The sequence below is a fragment of the Leopardus geoffroyi genome, chromosome A1, assembly GCF_018350155.1.
Source record: "Leopardus geoffroyi isolate Oge1 chromosome A1, O.geoffroyi_Oge1_pat1.0, whole genome shotgun sequence".
NCBI lineage: Eukaryota > Metazoa > Chordata > Mammalia > Carnivora > Felidae > Leopardus > Leopardus geoffroyi.
The window spans coordinates 239,237,156-239,255,763 of record NC_059326.1 but is presented as its reverse complement, the minus strand read 5'-3'; the positions used below and the strand labels follow the sequence as shown (position 1 = coordinate 239,255,763).

At 48.7% G+C, this 18,608-nt stretch overlaps 1 protein-coding gene across 5 annotated transcripts in view; it reads left to right on the top strand.

Annotated features, from left to right (window-relative positions):
- Nucleotides 1-18,608, top strand: part of CEP72 (centrosomal protein 72) — a 36,864-nt gene that overhangs the window by 7,709 nt on the left and 10,547 nt on the right. For all 5 annotated transcript variants that reach the window (XR_006702747.1, XM_045443353.1, XM_045443344.1 and 2 more), the window contains exons 4-9: nucleotides 1,068-1,176; nucleotides 9,608-9,786; nucleotides 11,085-11,267; nucleotides 13,969-14,270; nucleotides 16,392-16,533; nucleotides 17,605-17,801. Coding sequence is in view for 4 of the 5 variants with exons in the window: in XM_045443353.1 (XP_045299309.1) it covers nucleotides 1,068-1,176; nucleotides 9,608-9,786; nucleotides 11,085-11,267; nucleotides 13,969-14,270; nucleotides 16,392-16,533; nucleotides 17,605-17,801 (1,112 nt within the window). In the remaining variant the exon portion in view is untranslated. The remainder of the gene's footprint in view (nucleotides 1-1,067; nucleotides 1,177-9,607; nucleotides 9,787-11,084; nucleotides 11,268-13,968; nucleotides 14,271-16,391; nucleotides 16,534-17,604; nucleotides 17,802-18,608) is intronic.

The window sequence follows — 18,608 nt, the reverse complement described above, 5'->3', positions numbered from 1 at the left end:
GCACTGCTGATGCCCCCCGTGTTGCACCTCCAGTGAGAGATCTGGAGTGTGAGCACCAGGGCACGCGGAGGAGCATGAAGAGGGAGAAGGAGCCTTGTATGCTCAATCCTCCTCCTCCATGAAGGGAGCTAAGTGCTGGGTATTGGGGGTGTGGGAATGTCTGCTTGAAGGGCAGTGTTGTTCTGTGTCCCCAGTGATGACAGTGCATCCTCAATCCTGAGGGCCAGTGCACTGCTTGGTGAGGCTGAGGGGCGGTTGGGGTGTGCCTCCATTAAATGCTCTTTGGGAGGCAGCTTTGGAATTTGACCATTTGTGACGTTAGTTCTGTGGTAGGATGTGTGAAAAGTTGCACAGCATTGACTTTTAGTATTGGGAACCATCTGACTCTCAGGTTTTCCGGGGGAAGACCCAGCAGTAACAAGTGAGCAGAGGCCTTCTGGGGCTCAGGGCTCATGTGTGGGGACAGTTGAAACTCCGGATCTGAGGATGCACACCCTAGGCCCAGACACACAGCCACCACATTCACTCTTCAGCATGTTCAGGATTCTCATCCATGGAGACATCTCAGGTGTGCTCAGTGTGGTTCCAGAACCTCATCCAGCACTGAGAACATGCATAGAAAGGAGGTAGACGTACCGAGAAAGACGTGCCTGTGTGTCAACTTGCATGTGTATTTCTTTTCCCACGGGCAGCAGCCAGCCTCCACAGTAGTGTCTGAGGAGTAGCTTTACGGGAGGAGGCCGACCCTCTTGGAATCGGTATTTGTCATCTGGGAAACCAAGTGTAGCCACCAGAGCCCAGCATTCCTTTACTGGGTCTACCCAGTACTTAACAGGGGATGCTTGTGGCAGGACTGGCCCCAGGGGATGGAAGGTCCCTGAGCCAGAGGTGGCAGTGCTGGTCCCATGCAGTGTGCTGCAGGGTGGGTGACGGGGGCACCTTCATTCCCAAGGGAAGGGTGATGTGCTTCAAGGCTGCTAGGAGGTGCCCCTGTGGGGCTGGGTCGTTGGGGGCCTGTCACCTGCTTCTTGGTGGTGTTTGCTAGTTCTCTGGCATCTTCTCCCTAGATGATCGTCCCGTGAGAGAGAGCGAGCGGAAAGCATCCCAGTTGCATTTTGCATCAGAGGAATCACTGGACTCAAAGCAGAGCTTCCCAGCTGTTTTAAGAGTTGGAAGGTATGAACAGAAGTGGTATTTGAACATTGAGAGAAGCTGTTCAGACTTGCCTGTTGATAGAATGTTTACCTAAAAGATAGGAGCTTCTTTGTGTGCTGATTGCCACTTCAAGGGCAGACGTGCAAAGGAGGAAAGAAGAAATGCTCAGGTACCAATGGGGGCTCAAGGAAATGGTGGTGGGACGGGGGCTTTCTCCCCCTGTTGTCCCTGTTTTCCATATTTATTTTATAATATTAAAATGTTTATTAAAGTAGTAACACGTAGGGGCGCCTGGGTGGCTCAGTCGGTTGAGCATCCAACTTCGGCTTGGGTCATGATCTCACGGTTTGTGGGTTCAAGCCCCACGTCGGGCTCTGTGCTGACAGAGCCTGGAGCCTGCTTTGGATTCTGTTTCTCCCTCTGTCTCTTTCTCTGCCTGTTCCCCACTTGTGCTCTGTCTCTCCCTCAAAAATAAATTTAAAAATGTAAAAAATAAACAAATAAATAAATAATTAAAAAAAAATAAAGTAGTAACATGTAAAGTCAAGTAGCGATAGGAAGTCACAGCATCTTGTCTCCTCCTTGGCCTGTCCCTCAGAGGCAGCCACTGCTTACTTTCGTGGTTGTTTCCTGCTTGAGTTACTTTCTCATCTGCAGACAGTACAAACACGCCACCTTTTATGCGTGTGAGCGCTTTAAGCGGTAGCTGACTGCTGACTGTCACAGCCCCTTCCTCCCCAGCCCCAGTGCTCACAGCCTGTGGAGTACGATCCTTCCCGTGTTCTCTGTGGTCAGTGCTGGCGGTGCCGTATGTAGTTGTGCCGTGGGAGTGGGATCCTATGCCTGCCCATGCCCCATATCTGTGCCACCTCCCCGCATCTGCATTGCTGTGTTTAATGTACACTGTGATGGTTGGTAGTATTTAAATGTGTCCTGAGACCATAAAATGTCTTCGTGGTTTGTGGGTTGATTTTTTTAAAAAAATTTTTTTAATGTCTCTTTATTTTTGAGAGAGAGAGAGACAGAGTGTAAGCAGGGGAGGGGCAGAGAGAAAGGGAGACACAGAATCCAAAGCAGGCTCCAGGCTCTGAGCTATCAGCACAGAGCCCGACGTGGGGCTCAAACCTACAAACCACGAGATCGTGACCTGAGCTGAAGTCAGACTCCCGACTGAGCCACCCAGGCACGCCTGAGGGTTGATTTTAAAGGGCAAAAATCAATACACTATGTTTACATTGCTTATAATGTGCTAGAAATTACATGATCTTGTACACCATTTTGTTTTGTCTGAAGCTTTTAATGGTTTTCTTTTTCTTGCATTATATGCTTTAGCTCATCCCTAAATTCCTGTAATGTAGGGGTTACCAATTCTTTTTTGAAAAGGGCCGGAGAGTGAATATTTTTGGTTCTGTGGACTGACCATGTGATCTCTTCCTCAACTTTTGAACTCTGCCTTTGTAGCATGAAAGCAGCTATAGGCAATATTTAAATGGATGACTGTGTTCCAGTAAAACTTTATTTACAAAAATAGGCAATGGGTTAGATTTGACCTTATGGGCCATATTTTGCCAGTTTCTGTTCTGATTTCTCAAGATCGATTCCAAATCCTTGGGGTCTCCTGTTCCCTCAGATACCTACACTGTCGCCATCTTCTCCTCACTTCCCCATTAAAACTAGATTAATTACTGTGTAGACAGCTGCTCCCAGTACCCTGTGTAGTGGTCTGGATGTTTGTGGCCCCCCCCCCCCAATTCATGTGTTGAAATCCTAACCCCTAGATGACTGTGTTAGGAGGTCGGGCCTCTGAGAGGTGATTAAGTCATAAAGATGGAGACTCATGAATGGGTCTGGTGGCTGTTACAAAAAGAGTTTCCTAGCCCCTTTGTCCATGTGAGATTAGGAGTCCGGTAGTGTCAGACCTCTAACTTTGTTCTCCTTCAGTATTTTGTTCGTTTTCCTGGGTCTCTTGCTTTTCTGTGTAAACTATCGGTTTGTTGAGATTTTGACTGGGATTGCAGTGAATCTGTAGATTGAGCTGGGGAGAACTGACACCTCGACAATATTGAGTCTTCCTCTCTGTGAGCATAGAATGTCCATTCATTTAGTTCTTTGATTTCATTTATCAGAGGTTTGTAGCTTTCCTCAAACAGATCTTGTACATGTTTTGTTAGATTATATTTGATATGTCATTTTTTTGATGCTATTGTAAATGGCACTGCCTTTTTTTCATTTCAAATTCCAGTTGTTCATTACTGGTATATAGTAAGTGGTTGACTTTTGTATATTAACCTTATGCATTAGTTTCCTAGAGCTGATGTAAAAGTACCACAAATGGGGTGGCTTAAAATAACAGAAATTTGTTGTCTCACAGTCGTTAAGGGTAGAGGTCTGAAATCAAGGTGTTGGTGACTTGATTCTTTGTGGAGGCTGTAAGGGAGAATCTATTCCGTGATTCTGGTGGTTCTTCTGGCTTCTGATGGTTTGCTGGAAATCTTTGGTGTTCCTTGTCTTGCAGATGTATCTCTCCAGTCCTCTTTATATGGCTCTTCTCCCTGTGTCTTTTCATGTAATCTCCCCTTTTGCATGTTTGTTTCTGTGTCCTAGTTTCCCCAAAAGATACCAGTCGGGTTGGATTAGGGCCCACCCCAATCTCCTATTAACTTGATTACCTCTGTAAAGACCCCATTTCCAAATAAGGTCATGTTCTGAGGTATAGGGTATTGGGACTTCATATCTTTTGGCGGCGGGGCGGGGACGGCGGGGGACGGCAGGGAATACAATGCAACTTATAACTCCTTGTATTTTGCAGCCTTGCTATATAACCACTTGTTAGATCCAGGAGGTTTTTTCCTTTCTTGTTTTTGGTTGATTCTTTGGGATTTTCTATAGACAATCATGTATCTGTGAACAGAGACAACTTTATCTCTTCCTTCTCAATCTGTATATATTTTATTTCCTTTTCTTATCGCATTAGTGGGACTTCCAATATGATGTTTAAAAGAAGGAATGAGAGGGGACACCTTTCCTTGTCCTGATCTTAGCAAAGAAGCATCTAGTTTCTCACCGTTGAGGGGGATGTTAGCTGCAGGTTTTTGTAGATGTTCTTTATCCAGTTGAGGAGTTCCCCTCTATTTGTAGTTTGCTCATCATTTTCATCAGGAATGGATGTGGGTTTTGTCAAATGCTTTTTCTGTATCTATTGATATGAGCATATGAGTTTTCTTTTTTAGTCTGTTGATGTGATGATTGCATTAATTTTCAAATGTTGCCCTAGCCTTGCATATCTGGAATAAATCCCACTTGGTTGTGGTGAGTTAATTTTTTTTATACATTGTTGGATACAGTTTGCTAATAATTTGTTGAGGATTTTTGCATCTGTATTCATGAGAGATACTGGTCTATAGTTTTCTTGCATATTAAAATAAGGCTGGCCACATAGAATAAGTTAGGAAGCATTCTGTCTGCATCTGTCTTCTGGAAGAGATTATAGAGAATTGCTATAGTTTTTTTTCTTTAAATGTTTGGTGGAATTCACCAGTGAACCCATCTGAACCTAGTTTCAGAGGACTATTAATTATTGATTTTGTGTCTTTAATATATATGTCCATTCAGGTTATCCATTTCTCCTTGTGTGAATTTTGTTAGATTAGTACATTTCCAGGAACTGGTCTGATTAGATTATCAAATTTGTGGGTGTAGAGTTCTTCATAGTATTCCTTTATTATCCTTTTGATGTCCATGGGATCTGTCATTGTGACCCCTCTTTCACTTCTGACATTAGTAATTTGTCTCTCTTTTTTTTTTTTTCTTAATTAACCTGGTATTGAGGTTTTTCAATTTTATTGATCTCTTTGAAGAACTAACTTTTGGTTTTTGTTGATTTTTCTGTGTTGATTTCCTGTTTTCAGTATCACTGATTTCTGCTCTGATTTTTATTATTTCTTTTCTTCTGCTTTCTTTGGATTTAATTGGCTCTTTGTCTAATTTCCTAAGGTGGAAGGTTAGATTATTGATTTTAGATTTTACTATTTTTCTAATATATGCATTCAATGCTGTGAATTTCATTCTAAGTATTGCTTTCACTGCATCCCACAAATTTTGATAAGGTGTATTTTCATTGAATTCGAAATACTTTTAAATTTCTCTGGAGATTTCTTTTTTGACTCATGTCATACATTATTTAGGAGTTTGCTCTTTATTATGTTTTTTTAAATATTTATTTTTGAGAGAGCGAGAGAGATCAATTGCATGCAGGGGAGGGGCAGAGAGAGGGAAGACAGAGAATCCCAAGCAGGCTCCATGCTGTCAGTGCAGAGCCTGGCACAGAGCTCGAACTCATGAACTGTGAGATCATGACCTGAGCTGAAATCAAGAGTTGGACACTTAACTGACTGACCTATCCAGGCGCCCCAGGAATTTACTCTTTAATCTCCCAAGTATTTAGGATTTTCCATTTTTCTTTCTGTTATCAATTACTGATAGTCTGAGAGCAGATACTCTGAATTCTCCTCTTTTAAATTTGTGAAGATTTGTTTTATGGCTCACAGTGTGATTTATCTAAGTTGAATAGAAGCTTGAGAAGAATGTGTAATTCTGCTATTGTTGGATGATGTGGTCTATAGACGTCAGTATATCCAGTTGATTGATGGTACTGTTGACTTCAGCCGTGTCCTTACTGATTTTCTGCCTGCCAGGTCTGTCCATTTCTGATATAGGAGTGCTGGAGTCTCCAGCTGTGGTGGTGGACTCCTCTATTTCTCCTTGTAGTTCTGTCAGTTTTTGTCTCATGTATTTTGATGCTCTGTTGTTAGGTGTATACAGGTTAAGGGCTTTAAATTCCTCTTGTAGAATTGATCCCTTATCTTTATGTAATGCCCCTTGTATCCCTGTAACTTTCCTTGCTTTGAAGTCAGCTCCATCTGAAATTAATGTAGCTGTTCCTGCATTCTCTCTAGTAGCATCAGGATGATGTATTTGTCATTGTCATTGTCCCTTTACTTTTGATCCATATATGCCTTTATATTTAAAATGGGTTTCTTGCGGCGCCTGGGTGGCGCAGTCGGTTAAGCGTCCGACTTCAGCCAGGTCACGATCTCGCGGTCCGTGAGTTCGAGCCCCGCGTCGGGCTCTGGGCTGATGGCTCAGAGCCTGGAGCCTGTTTCCGATTCTATGTCTCCCTCTCTGTCTGCCCCTCCCCCGTTCATGCTCTGTCTCTCTCTGTCCCAAAAATAAATAAATGTTGAAAAAAAAAAAATAAAAATAAAATAAATAAAATGGGTTTCTTGTAGACAGCATATAGTTGGATCTTGTTTTTTGATCCTTGTTGAAAATCTCTTAATTGGAACGTTTAGACCATTGATGTTTAAAGTGGTTATTGATACAGTTGGATTCATATCTACCATATTCATTCCTGTTTTCTCTGTTCCTGTTCTGCTTTGTTTCTTCCTTTTGTGCTTCTAAACAAGCATGTTACACGATTCTATTTTCTCTCCTTTGTTAGCATCTCAGTTATATTTTTGCTTTTTTAGTGGTTGCCCTAGAGTATGAAGTAGACCTTTACAGCTAGTCCAAGTCCTCTTTCAAGTAACACTGCACTGCTTCCCAGGCAGTGGAAATACCTCATACTAACAAAACATTCTTCTTTTTTTTTTTTTTTTTTAATTTTTTTTTTCAACGTTTTTTATTTATTTTTGGGACAGAGAGAGACAGAGCATGAACGGGGGAGGGGCAGAGAGAGAGGGAGACACAGAATCGGAAACAGGCTCCAGGCTCTGAGCCATCAGCCCAGAGCCCGACGCGGGGCTCGAACTCACGGACCGCGAGATCGTGACCTGGCTGAAGTCGGACGCTTAACCGACTGCGCCACCCAGGCGCCCCCTAACAAAACATTCTTAACTCCACCCTCCTGTCCCTTGTATCGGTGCCATCATTGATTTCATTGATGAATAAGCTATAACTGCATGTAATACGTGGGCATCCATAATCAGATACTACATTGTTGCTGGTACTTCAGACTTTCATCTGTTAGATCAGTCCTCTTCCTTTCTTTTTTTTAATGCTTATTTATTTTTGAGAGAGAGAGAGAGAAAGAGATAGAGCGTGAGTTGGGGAGGGGCAGAGAGAAAAGGAGACACAGAATCTGAAACAGGCTCCAGGCTCTGATCGGTCAGCACAGAGCCCAACATAGGGCTCGAACCCACGGACCATGAGATCATGACCTGAGCCAAAGTCGGATGCTCAACCGACTGAGCCACCCAGGTGCCCCAGTGCCCTTCCTTTCTATGTAGATCTGAGTTTCTGACCTGCATCATTCTTTTCTCTAAAGAACTTCTTCTAACATTTCTCACAAGGTAAGTCTACTGGCAACACATTGCAGTTTCTGTTTATCTGAGGAAGTCTTTATTTCTCCTCCACTTTTGAAGGATAATCTTGCAGGTTACCAAATTCTGGGGTGGTAGCTTTTTCTCTCAACAGTTGAAATGCTTCACTCTCTTGCTGCTTGTGTGGTGTCTGAGGAGAAGCCAGATGTAATTCCTATATTTCTTACTCTATACATAAAGTGTTTTTCCCTTTGCCTTATTTCAGCCTTTTTTTACTTTTTCTTTGATTTTTTTTTTCCAGTTTGAATACGATATTCCTTGATGTAAATTTTTGGTTGTTTACTCTGCCAGTGTTCTCTGAGCTTCCTGGATCTGTGGTTTGGTGTCTGACATTAATTTACAGAAATTTTCAGACTTTAAATATTTTCTCTGTTCCTTTTTTCTCTTCTCTTTCTGATGTTCTCAAGAAGCATGTGTTACACCTTTTGTGGTTTGTCCCTCGTTTCTTGAGTATTCTCTTCTGGGTTTTTTCAATCTTTTTCTTTGTTTTTCAGTTTTGGAGGATTCTTTTTTTTTTTTTTTTTTTTAATTTTTTTTTCGACATTTTATTTATTTTTGGGACAGAGAGAGACAGAGCATGAATGGGGGAGGGGCAGAGAGAGAGTGGGAGACACAGAACCAGAAACAGGCTCCAGGCTCTGAGCCATCAGCCCAGAGCCTGACGCGGGGCTCGAACTCACGGTCCGCGAGATCGTGACCTGGCTGAAGTCGGACGCTTAACCGACTGCGCCACCCAGGCGCCCCTGGAGGATTCTTTTGAGCTATCCTTGGGCTCAGACACTCTTCCCTTGGCTGTGTCCAGACTTCTGATGAGCCCATCAGAGGCTTCTTCATTTCTCTTCTTTGATCTCTAGTATGTCTTTTTGATTCTTAGAGAATTTCCAGCTCTCTGCTTAAATTTCCCACATGTTCTTGTATATTGTCTGCTTTCTCCATTAGACCTCAGTATTATTACTTGTAGTTGTTTTAAAGCCTAGTCTGGTAATGTCAGCAATTCTGCTATATCAGTTCTAATGCTTACTCTTCTTTTTCAAGATTGTTTGGCCATTTGGCGTCCCTTGAGGTCCCAGATGCATTTTATGATGTGTTTTTTCCATTTCTGCAAAAAACATCACTGGGATTTTGATAGGGATTGCACTGGTTCTGTAGGTTGCTTTGGGGACTAGTGACATTTTAACAATGTTAAATCTTCCAGTCCATGAAGATGGGGTGTCTTTCCACTTATTTATGTCTTTAATTTTTTCCAGCAATATTCTGTAGCTCATCTAGTCCTTGACCACCTAGAGACTGAACTGTTATGGCGTTTAGAGCTCAGAGGGTCTTATAGGTGACCTAGTGGAACCTTGTGATCCATAGGTGACGTGGAGACCCCCAAGGCAGAAGTGTGTCAGGTGTCAGGTTTCTGTGGGCAGACCAGAAAAAGAACCCAAGACCCCTTTCCTCTGCAGTGAGCTGGAAAACTCTCAGAAAATAGTGAACAGTATTGACTTCTTAAAGTATGATCAGCTATCACAGAGTCAGTGTTCATAGTAGGTGATTATTATCTTGAAGAGATTTCATAAGCTGCCTTGTTGGAAATGAATTCCCTTCGTGTGTGTTCACCTTCATGTGCGGGGGGGTCACCATTGGTAGGGATGTCGTATCTAAAACACCTCATATTCAGTCAGTGTGGAGAGGTTTTCACTTAATGTAAAAATACAAATTTCGAACACCATTCGCTTTAACTTTCTTGATCAAATGCATCACATCATGGATATGCTAGGAGGAGAACACACTAGGGGATTTCAGAACAGGAGCTTTCTGGAACTTTCATTCTTGAACAGACCTGACTGGGATGTTGGGATGGCATGGAGCCATCACATGACCTTCTTTTCATCACCCAGCGTCCTGGGGAAGCCCTGTGCTGACTTCTGCAATAGAGGCACCCAGAGCCATTTTCTTCGGTGCCCCAGCTCCTCCCCAGAGACCTTGTGGCCCCGCTGATAGAGCACCCATCTTCCTTCACAGGGTCTGCGTGGGCTGGAGCATGATGCTGGCTTGAACGACAGCACTGAGTTTGCTTTTCCTTGCAGACCACGCCACTCTAGGGCCACGTGCGCTGATCCCTCGGCCAAGAAATGCTTGGTAATGGACGCAGATGATGAGGCGGTCCTGAACCTTATCGCTGAGTGCGAGTGGGACTTGAGCAACCCTCCCGGGAGCACAAGCTCCAGCCAGAGGGGGCGAGAGGCCAACTTCCCTAGTTCCCAAGGTAGGCTGCTACTCTACCACCAAGGCCCAGTGGGCCAGCCTGTTGCGGGGTTCTGGTAATTACTGGCTTCCAGACACACAGTTGTGCTTTCTAGAAAACTCACCTTTAAGTACAGAATCTTCGTGAAGGCTTTGTGAACTTGTAAATACCAGTACTTTGGATTATAGACTTGCGACAGAAAATATCAGTATAATTGAGCGTATAGTTCTACGGCGTGGTTGTGGAAATTGTGTCCTTCCTCAGATCGACTTCAACTACACAGGAGACCCAAAAGGTCAAAGTAGACAGGAGGGTAAAGTATCCTGTGGCTGGTGAGACTACTGTCCATCTGTACCATGAGTGGGTGTTCCCTTAGCTTAGGAGACACTGAGCGCTCAGGCTGCCAGGTTCAGAACTTTAGACCGGACGAGGATGTTGTGAAGTCTTTATAGCATGTGAGTTTCTTCAAGGGCTTTGCTCAGGACCTCTGTTTTCCACCAGGGCTTGTGTCCGTGCTGTGGCTCTGCTTCTTCTCCTGCTAGGAGTTTCTGAGAGCTTTTCACGAAGACGGCAATAGGTTGAGGCATCAGTTGGGGCTGAAACCCCAGGACTCACCTGCTGGTGCGAGGACATCTGCCCATTGGGTGTCCTCGCCGGCTCCGTGTTGTCAGTCTTGTCAGTTCCGGCTCCTCAGGCAGCGTGGTGGTGTTCCTTATGGTTCTAACACGTAGGTTTTCAGGGCCACTTGTCTGCTGAGACACTTCTGTTCAAGCCTCTTCCCCTCCGATTTTTCGCTTCTTAGTGCCAGGTCATAAGAGCTCGTTCTCTGTGGCTTTTTTCGTACAAGCCCGTTCTCAGATGCAGGCACCGCAGACCTCTCCTGTTCTGTGGCTTGCCGTTTCTTTGCCTAACGTGCTCGGAAGAGCAGAAGTTCTCAGGGGAGTCTGCCTGTCAATTCTGTTTCTTATATGGTTTGTGCTTTTCGGTGTCCCGTAAAGAAATCTTTGTCCACCCCGTGCTTGTGAAGAAACCGTCTTCTCACTCGCTACCGTGGCACATCTGTTAACTCAGCTGACTCGAGTCTCTTTCTAGATTCTGTGTGGTGTTCTGTTGGTTGTTGAGTCTTTGTACCGGTACCAGCTGTGCAGTAAGTGCTGAGCTCAGGCGTCTGCGGCACCTGCTGCTGTCACTGCGGGGTTGGCTGCTCAGTCACCTTTTTCTTATTTAATTGTGTACTCTGTAGCTGTCATACACTGTCATAAGGTTAAAATGTCATTTCTGATGAAATAAAACTTCTAAAATGTTTTTTAATAAAATAGAATCCAGGCACCTGTTGAGTCCCCAGTCAGTACAGTACCAGTGTGGGGATTCCATAAAGAAAGGCCACGAGAAGAGGAGAAGCAGCTCTCGAGGGGATGGCTCAGAAGAGAGGCCTCAGAACCAGTACTGTGGGGAGCTCCCACCGCAGTGTGGGCTGCACACACACTTTGCCCCACACCCAGGTAAGCAGTGTCATGCGCCCTCTGTCAGCTCCTTGGCAGTGCATGTTTTCACCGTGTGTTGTCCCTGTGAAATCTCTCCTCCTGTCTTTGATATATTTGTGTGTTTGTGGAGCTCTCTGAGATGTCTTAGGAAAGAATCTCCTACACTGAAACGTGTAGTGGATCCGTGTTGTATAGTCTAGTTGCTAAGTACCTGGCCCTTCTATCTATACACACATGCACGTCTTCGGAATACAGGGGTCCAGGTTACGACTGTGGCTACATTTTGAAAATTACAATGAGGGGCACCTGGGCGACTCAGTCAGTTAAGCATCCACCTCTTGATTTGGGCTCAGGTCACTATCCCAGGGTCATGGGATCAAGCCCCACATCTGGCTCTGCACTGAGCATGGAGCCTACTTGGGATTCTCTCCCTCTTTCCCCCTCTGCCCTGCTTGCACTCTCGCTCTCTCAAAAAAAAAGGAAAAAAAAAAAAAATAGTAAATTGGGAGTGTTGTATGCATGTGTGTGGCAAAGTTGTCAGAAAACCTCCCAATATGAGCAAACCAGGCACATTGCTGAGGCTTGTTTGTGGGGCCTTTCGAAGCCAGCAGGTTGTGCTGGTGACGTGCCTGGCTTGCCTGCGGCCGCTGCCGAACAAAACATGGCAGACCGGCTGCTTTTACCCCTGAGGCCTCACGGTGGTGCCGTGGGGTGTGTGGGGCACGGGACCGCCACGTTGTCAGCGCTCCGTATTTTACCTCTGTTCACAAAGACGCATGTGCTTGATGTTCAGACCTCTCTTGATGTGTAGTCCCTGTGAACTGTCACAGAGTGATCACAGAAAAGCTGCCATGACGGAACAATGAAGGTTCATGTCTGCTTTGTCCAGATGCCCCCAGAGTTTGCATTTACCACATTTGTTCGGTTGTGCCCCTCCCCTCCCCACCATGTATGTGTGTATGGTATGTACGTGTGTGCATCTTTGTGCGGGCACACGTGCTTATGTACGTATGTAACGTAGGGACGTATACGCATATGTATGTGTGCACATAGGCTGTCGTCGGCCTTTCTGGAACCTTCTCGGGGAAGGGTCTCCTGTCACTCTTAACCACTCTAGTGTGGTTTCCTAAGCGCAACGACACCCTCCTGGATAACGAGCATCAACTCTCCAGAATGGGACACGAACCTTACCACAGACCTGCCACTTAACCCATAGACTCTGTTCATGTTTCACTAAATGTTCCATTGATGTTTTGTTTTGTTTTGTTTCCGGTCCAGGATTTTGTCCAGGTGCACAGAGCATATCTAATTGTCACATCTCCTCAGACTCCTATGACCCAGAACAGTTTCTCAGTCTTTCCATCTTCTGTGTCCTTGAGGCGCTCAGACTTGACTTTACCCCCACTGTGACTTGCTCTGCTGATCCCTGGTGGCCAGACTCCACCGTGCGTCTTGGGAGAGTGGGCTCATGCAGAGGCGGTGGGCTGGAAGGGGAGAAGGAAGAGCACAGGTCACAGGTTGAGGTGAGGGGGCACGGCAGCACTTGGGCTGTGTCTGTCCCCGGGGCAGGGGCGGGGGCAGGTGGTGTGAGTGGCTGCTGTGTGTCTGGGTTGTAGAGGGTGCACGGGAGGGTCTGCCCCAGGGGGTATGGCAGACCAGTCCCAGCAAGAGGCAGCGGTCAGGCAGACTTGGGGAGGTTCAGCGATGGACGTGTTGCTCAGGGAGCAGAGTGCTGGTGACCTCTGACCCAGCAGCTGGATGACTGTTGTCTCCTCAGGTGGTGAGCACTTGAGGCACAGGTTCCCTAGGGAAGTCCTTGGCTTGGTGAGCCCGAGGAGCCTTGGAGCCGTCGATGCCACGCGAGAACGCAGCAGCAAGAGCCCAGAGGAGAGGCCTGGGCTGGAGGGTGGCCTGGTGAGACGGGTGTGGCCGTGGGGCCTGAGGAGCCAGGCTGGCGTGCAGAGTCCAGAGTCCAGGCAGAGCTCGGTGCTGTGGTGCCTCGAGACAGCAGCAGGGAGGGGATGCAGGGAGAGCCTGTCCATGGAGCAAGGCCCTGTCTGCAGCGCACGGGGGCCTGAGGGGCCAGGGAGAGCCTTCGTCTCCTCCCGGTGCCGGGCAGTGCTTGGTGAAAGCCCGCTTCAGGGACGTGGCCCAGTGGCCGTCCCAGTGGCAGGGAGGGTCTCAGGGACTGACATGTTAACAAAGTCTGCTACAGGGGCAAATCGTTCAGTCCTCTGTAATTCCCAGATTCTAAGTTTTTACTCACTTCTTTTTCTCATACGTGATTTTGTCAGGAACATAGTAGTTGGTTGATTGATTTGTTAAAGTTATTAGCTCAGTTTTATCACTTTTGGGTGGATTTTCCATATTTGTGCGTGTGCACATACACACATATGCGTGCACACACACCTTTTTAAATTTTTTTTTTTCAACGTTTATTTATTTTTGAGACAGAGAGAGACAGAGCATGAACAGGGGAGGGGCAGAGACAGAGGGAGACACAGAATCTGAAACAGGCTGCAGGCTCTGAGCGGTCAGCACAGAGCCCGACGCGGGGCTCGAACTCACGGGCCGTGAGATCATGACCTGAGCCGAAGTCGGACGCTTAACCGACCAAGCCACCCAGGCGCCCCCACACACACCTTTTTAAATTATGGTACTGGTCACTGAGGCCAGAGAACTTGGTCTGCTGAGGGCTCTCTTCCGCTCTCCTTTACAGATTCCACAGACATTGAGGAGTCTACCCTTTCTCAGAAGTCAAGTTTGTCAGCCCAAAAGGTATCGAATCCATTGCCTGCTCCTGAAAAGTACAGGAAGCGAAGAATGCCTGGTGGGAGATCTCAGGCACCTGCAGACCAGGAGTGTCTGCACTGCCCGGAGAGGCCCAGTGTGCCCTCGAGCCCTGAGGAGAGTCTGAGCAGGCAGAGTGGCTCGGAGGGCAGGAGCGAAAGGACCTTTCCTCACTCAGCGGTGTCGGAGCCCGAAGAGGAGAGGCCCCCCAGCGTGAGTGGCACCGGAGAGGTGAGTGGGAGAGGTGAGCAGGACCGGATGGAGAGGTGGGGGCTGCCAGGCCTGTGTGCCCCCTCTCCCTTCCCTGTGCTCACTGGCTCCCAGCTGGAGAAACTTCTACACGTGCTTCTCCCCAGCATTTGCTACCTTTTGATCTGGTGGAAATATACTCCCAGGCTTCCCACCACTTTCTGCCACGCTCCGTGCTTTGAGGCTGGAATGTGGGCACAGTTGAGGGGCAGTTGTGCTCTGCTTTTTGGCAAGGGTGCTTGTCTTAGAGGCGGAACCCATCATCTTGGCCAGGGAGCCACCAATGGCCCTGTTGTGAGGGTGTCCTGGACGTGCATCCTGTGGTTTTCCAAAAGACTTGGCCCTGGGTAGGGACTGAGGGTTCTGCCACCCTGCAAATGACCCAGAGCCACATGGGTGATGACTCTGTTGCCTTTGTCACTGGCTTTGTTGGAGATAGAGGCACAAAGTTGTGGGAACTGGGGCAGACGTTGGGCGGGCACGGGCTGTGGCAAGGGGGTCTGCCCTGTTGCTGGTCTGCCAGACAAACCCAGTCGGGAGAGTGGGAGGGCGTCACAGTGGAGGGGGTCTGGGGCCAGGGGAGAGAGAGGGTGCAGCAGAGTTAGGGACAAAATGCTGCTTGGTTAGGGAAATGACCTGGCTTCCTGTGGTCGGTCCTGAGTTACAAAGAGGGAAAAAAAATTAGGGGAGCTGTCACTTAACTGATCAAATTCTGGCTGCTGGGCTGACCGTTACAGGGGTCACAGTTTGGCCTCCTGGCTGGTTGCCATACATGAGGGGCTGGCTTCTGGGCCGGTCGCTGCAGGTCTTGGGTCAGAGGGTCACTCTCACACAGGATGCGGCCACTGTTTGTTTATATGGCCAGTCTCTCACTGTCTGGACTGAGAGAAGGAAGAGAAATGAAGATTTGCTTGAGTGGGGAACAGGCCCGGGCCTTTCCTGCCCCCTGGAGGCCTGGCCTCGCTCACCAAGGATGGACAGTGCCAGGTGCGAAGCTTCACCCAGAGAGCTCATGCACTCACCGAGGGGCTGGGACCTCACGGTGATCGGCCTCTTGCAGAGGACACTGCCCTGTGGTCCTCAGGTAGGAGACAGAAGCCTGAGTGTGCTGGGGACATGGGCTCTGTCACCTGTGCCTGAGGACAGGTGTCCAGATAGTTTGATGGAGGATGGAAGTGTTGGTGCCAGACACTCACCAGGGCTATATGCTCTTACCCTTAGCTTTTTGGGGTGAGCAGCCAGGCCTTGGCATTTTCACGCTGCCCCTCCCCCAGTGTGACCTTGGTCAGTGCGGTGCTCGCTCACCAGGCCCTGTCCCTGGTGGACCTGGGGTGGGCGGTGGTGGCAGGACCTGAGCCCAGCCCATGTCCCGGCTCTTCCTGGACATCTGAGACCAGCCCGTGTCTTGGCTCTGGCCGTCAGCCCAGAGACAGATGCAGGCTTCTATTCCCTCCCTCCCCAAACCCCCAGACACTTGGAAAGTGGGCAGGAGGGCAGAACCATCTCCCTTTCTTTGGTAATTCTTTAAAATTGGTGACGTAATTTCTAAAGAGGAAAGGAGAGCTGTTGATGTGGTTGCTGACACGGCACTGATGTGGCCAGGGCCTGGGTGGAGTCTTGGTGGTTTTGCCTGGCCGTCTTCTGCCCACATCGTCCTGGCCTGACCTCCGTCTGGTCTGGCATGTGGCCTCATACATTTGGGGGACCGTTCAGGCCGAGACTGACTCTAAAGGGTCTGCAGCCTCCAGGAGTCCCTGTGCACTGGTTCAGGAGGGCCCAGGACAGGCCATTGTGGGACTGGGGTTCCCACAGCCTTAGAGCTTAAATTATGATGTGGGTCTCATGACTGACATACTTGGTGTGACACCTGCTAGCGCGTCCTTTAGCTGTTCCTCCGGGTATGAGGATGCCACACGTCCGGGGGGGCAGGAAAGGGATCCCCATGTGCCACCCCTGTAGCGTTGTGATGTTTGGACAGCCCCATCGTGCACACCTCTGCAGGACAAGGGCATCAGCATGAGGCATGCTGGCGTCAGAGGCTTTGCTTCACACAGTAACCACTGATTTTGGCATCTCGGCATCATGGCTTTGTCTCCGTGGCAGGTGTCTCCTGCCAAACTGTACTCAGCTCCGCCACCCGGGAAGAAGGCTGGCCTGGAAGTGGTGCTCCTGGAGGCGCTCCTCGACCTGGTGGACAGGTACTGGGGCGGCTGCAAGTCCCTGCACGGCAACGAGGTGTTCCGCGGTGAGTCAGGAGGACGGTCCGCTCAGACCCGTACTTGGGCCGCCCTCCGGGCAGCATTCTGTTTGCAGGTGCTATTTGCCTGCTGGCTTCTGAGCCCTGCACCTTGCTGGACCCTCCCCATTGGCCGTCACCGTCCCTGCCGCACCGCATGGAGCATCCTGACGCCCTCTTGAAGCGGCTCGGGACTTCCATGAGGTGTGAGGCACGAGGGGTGTCGTGCAGGACTGTGGCTGTTGGTTTTCCTACTGGTACTCTGCATCGTCACCTGGTTCTGTTGGAGGTGCTGTTCACATGTTGGGTTCTCGTTGCTCTGGTTTATGTGAAGGTTTGGAGAGATCACAAAGCTGTGCCGTCTCCTTCCGGCCCTCCGAACATGTGCTTTTTTGTGCAGGGCCCTGGATTTGCTGAGCTTTCACTGAGGATGAGGCCCAGGAGGGTGGTCACTTCCCAGGGAGGACTTGGCTTTGCTTCTGCTTGTGCCTGGGTGCAGGAGCACATGGGGCGCCCTTCGTCCAGAGAGTGAGACGCCACACCCTGGGGTGGTTACTGTGCCTTTCTCCCGCAGCCCAGTGTGTGGCCTTCAGGGTCTCAGTTGGGGCAGGAGCTCGCTCGTCCTTCCTGCAGACCCTGGACCCTGCCCGGAGCTGAGCTATGTGCTTGGTATCATGGCCCTGGAGCTTCTAGAGTCAGGACTGCCCAGGATGCTGGAGCCCCTGGATCCTGATCCTGTAAATCTTACCCACTTGCTCCCAGGCTAGGAGCAGGAGCCGGAGCAGGCAGTGCCATGGAAGAGAGCGTGGCAGGCCACTGGGACGTCCAGGCACACTGTCCAGTCGTGGCCTTCTCTTCAGGGGCACCTTCGCTTTAGAATAAAACTCTTCCTGTGTCCCCGCCTCCCATCCCACCTGTGAGTGGATGGGTGTGCAGACACCTGAGGGAGGTGGTGTCGCTGGCGTCCGTGTCCTTTTGCCAGTTGAGAGTTTGTGTTACTCCAGATGTGCTGGACGCGTTTTGTTTATTCTTCGTGTTTTCAACGTAACTGCCACAATATCATTTGATTTTTACTCCTAGCTCAGGCAAGACAGATTTTATCATCGATGCAAGAGTTTACAGCAGCTCAGGACATCTCAGCAGCCGTGAGTGAAGAAATTAGCTTCCTTACTCTGGAAAAGAGATCTTTGCAAAAGCTCCTTGCTGAACAGCAGCAGCAGTACAGCATGAGGATGAGTGAGGTGGCGTCGGAACTCAGCAACACGCGGAAGGAGATGGTGAGCCGTGCCCTTGGCGTCGTCTCTGTTCATTCACCCCTCTTCGTGGGGTGGAGGCCTTGTTTGGGGATGCATTTCCCCTTGGCTGTTGTCAGGCCACAGGGGCAGGGGTCCCCTCCCCCGCCAGCCTCCCCACCCCCCAACTCCCTGCATGGTTCCCGAGCCCTACACAGCAGGGCTTTCTGGATGACAGCATCCTGTCCTAGCCTCAATGTCCTAGCCCTGCCTGTCCTGCACAAGAGAGCACACATGGAGCTGGGCTTGAGGTGGAGTTTTTGTGGCCCTGGTGCTCCCTGGCTTGGGCTCCCTGACCACTGGGACCACTGGCGAGAGAGGCTCCAGTTAGCTGGGTGAGCCCGGGGTCCCTGCTGCTGTCTTGCCTGCTGCATCAGTCAGCACAGGCCCATGACGTGCTTGCTTTTGGACCGGATGGACTTTGTCCACCAGGTGGCACCCAAGGGCAGGTAGAGCCAGGACAGCTTCCACCCCAGCCCCCGAGCCCAAGACTCCTGGCTGGGCAGGGCTGCCCCCGCCCTTCCTAACCTCACCGTGTAAGACCGTTACACACAAATGCCTATGTTAAAAAAGAAGAAAGATCTCAACAACCTAACTTTACACCTCAGGGAACTAGAAAAAGAAAAGCAAACTAAACCCAAAGTTAGCAACAGAAAAAAAGAAAGAAATTGTAAACATCAGAGCAGAAATAAATCAAATAGAGAATTCGAAAAATAATGGGGAAAAAAATACCAGAACTGAGATGGGTTTTGGAAAAAATATCCATAATCCACAGACCATTAGCTGGATTAA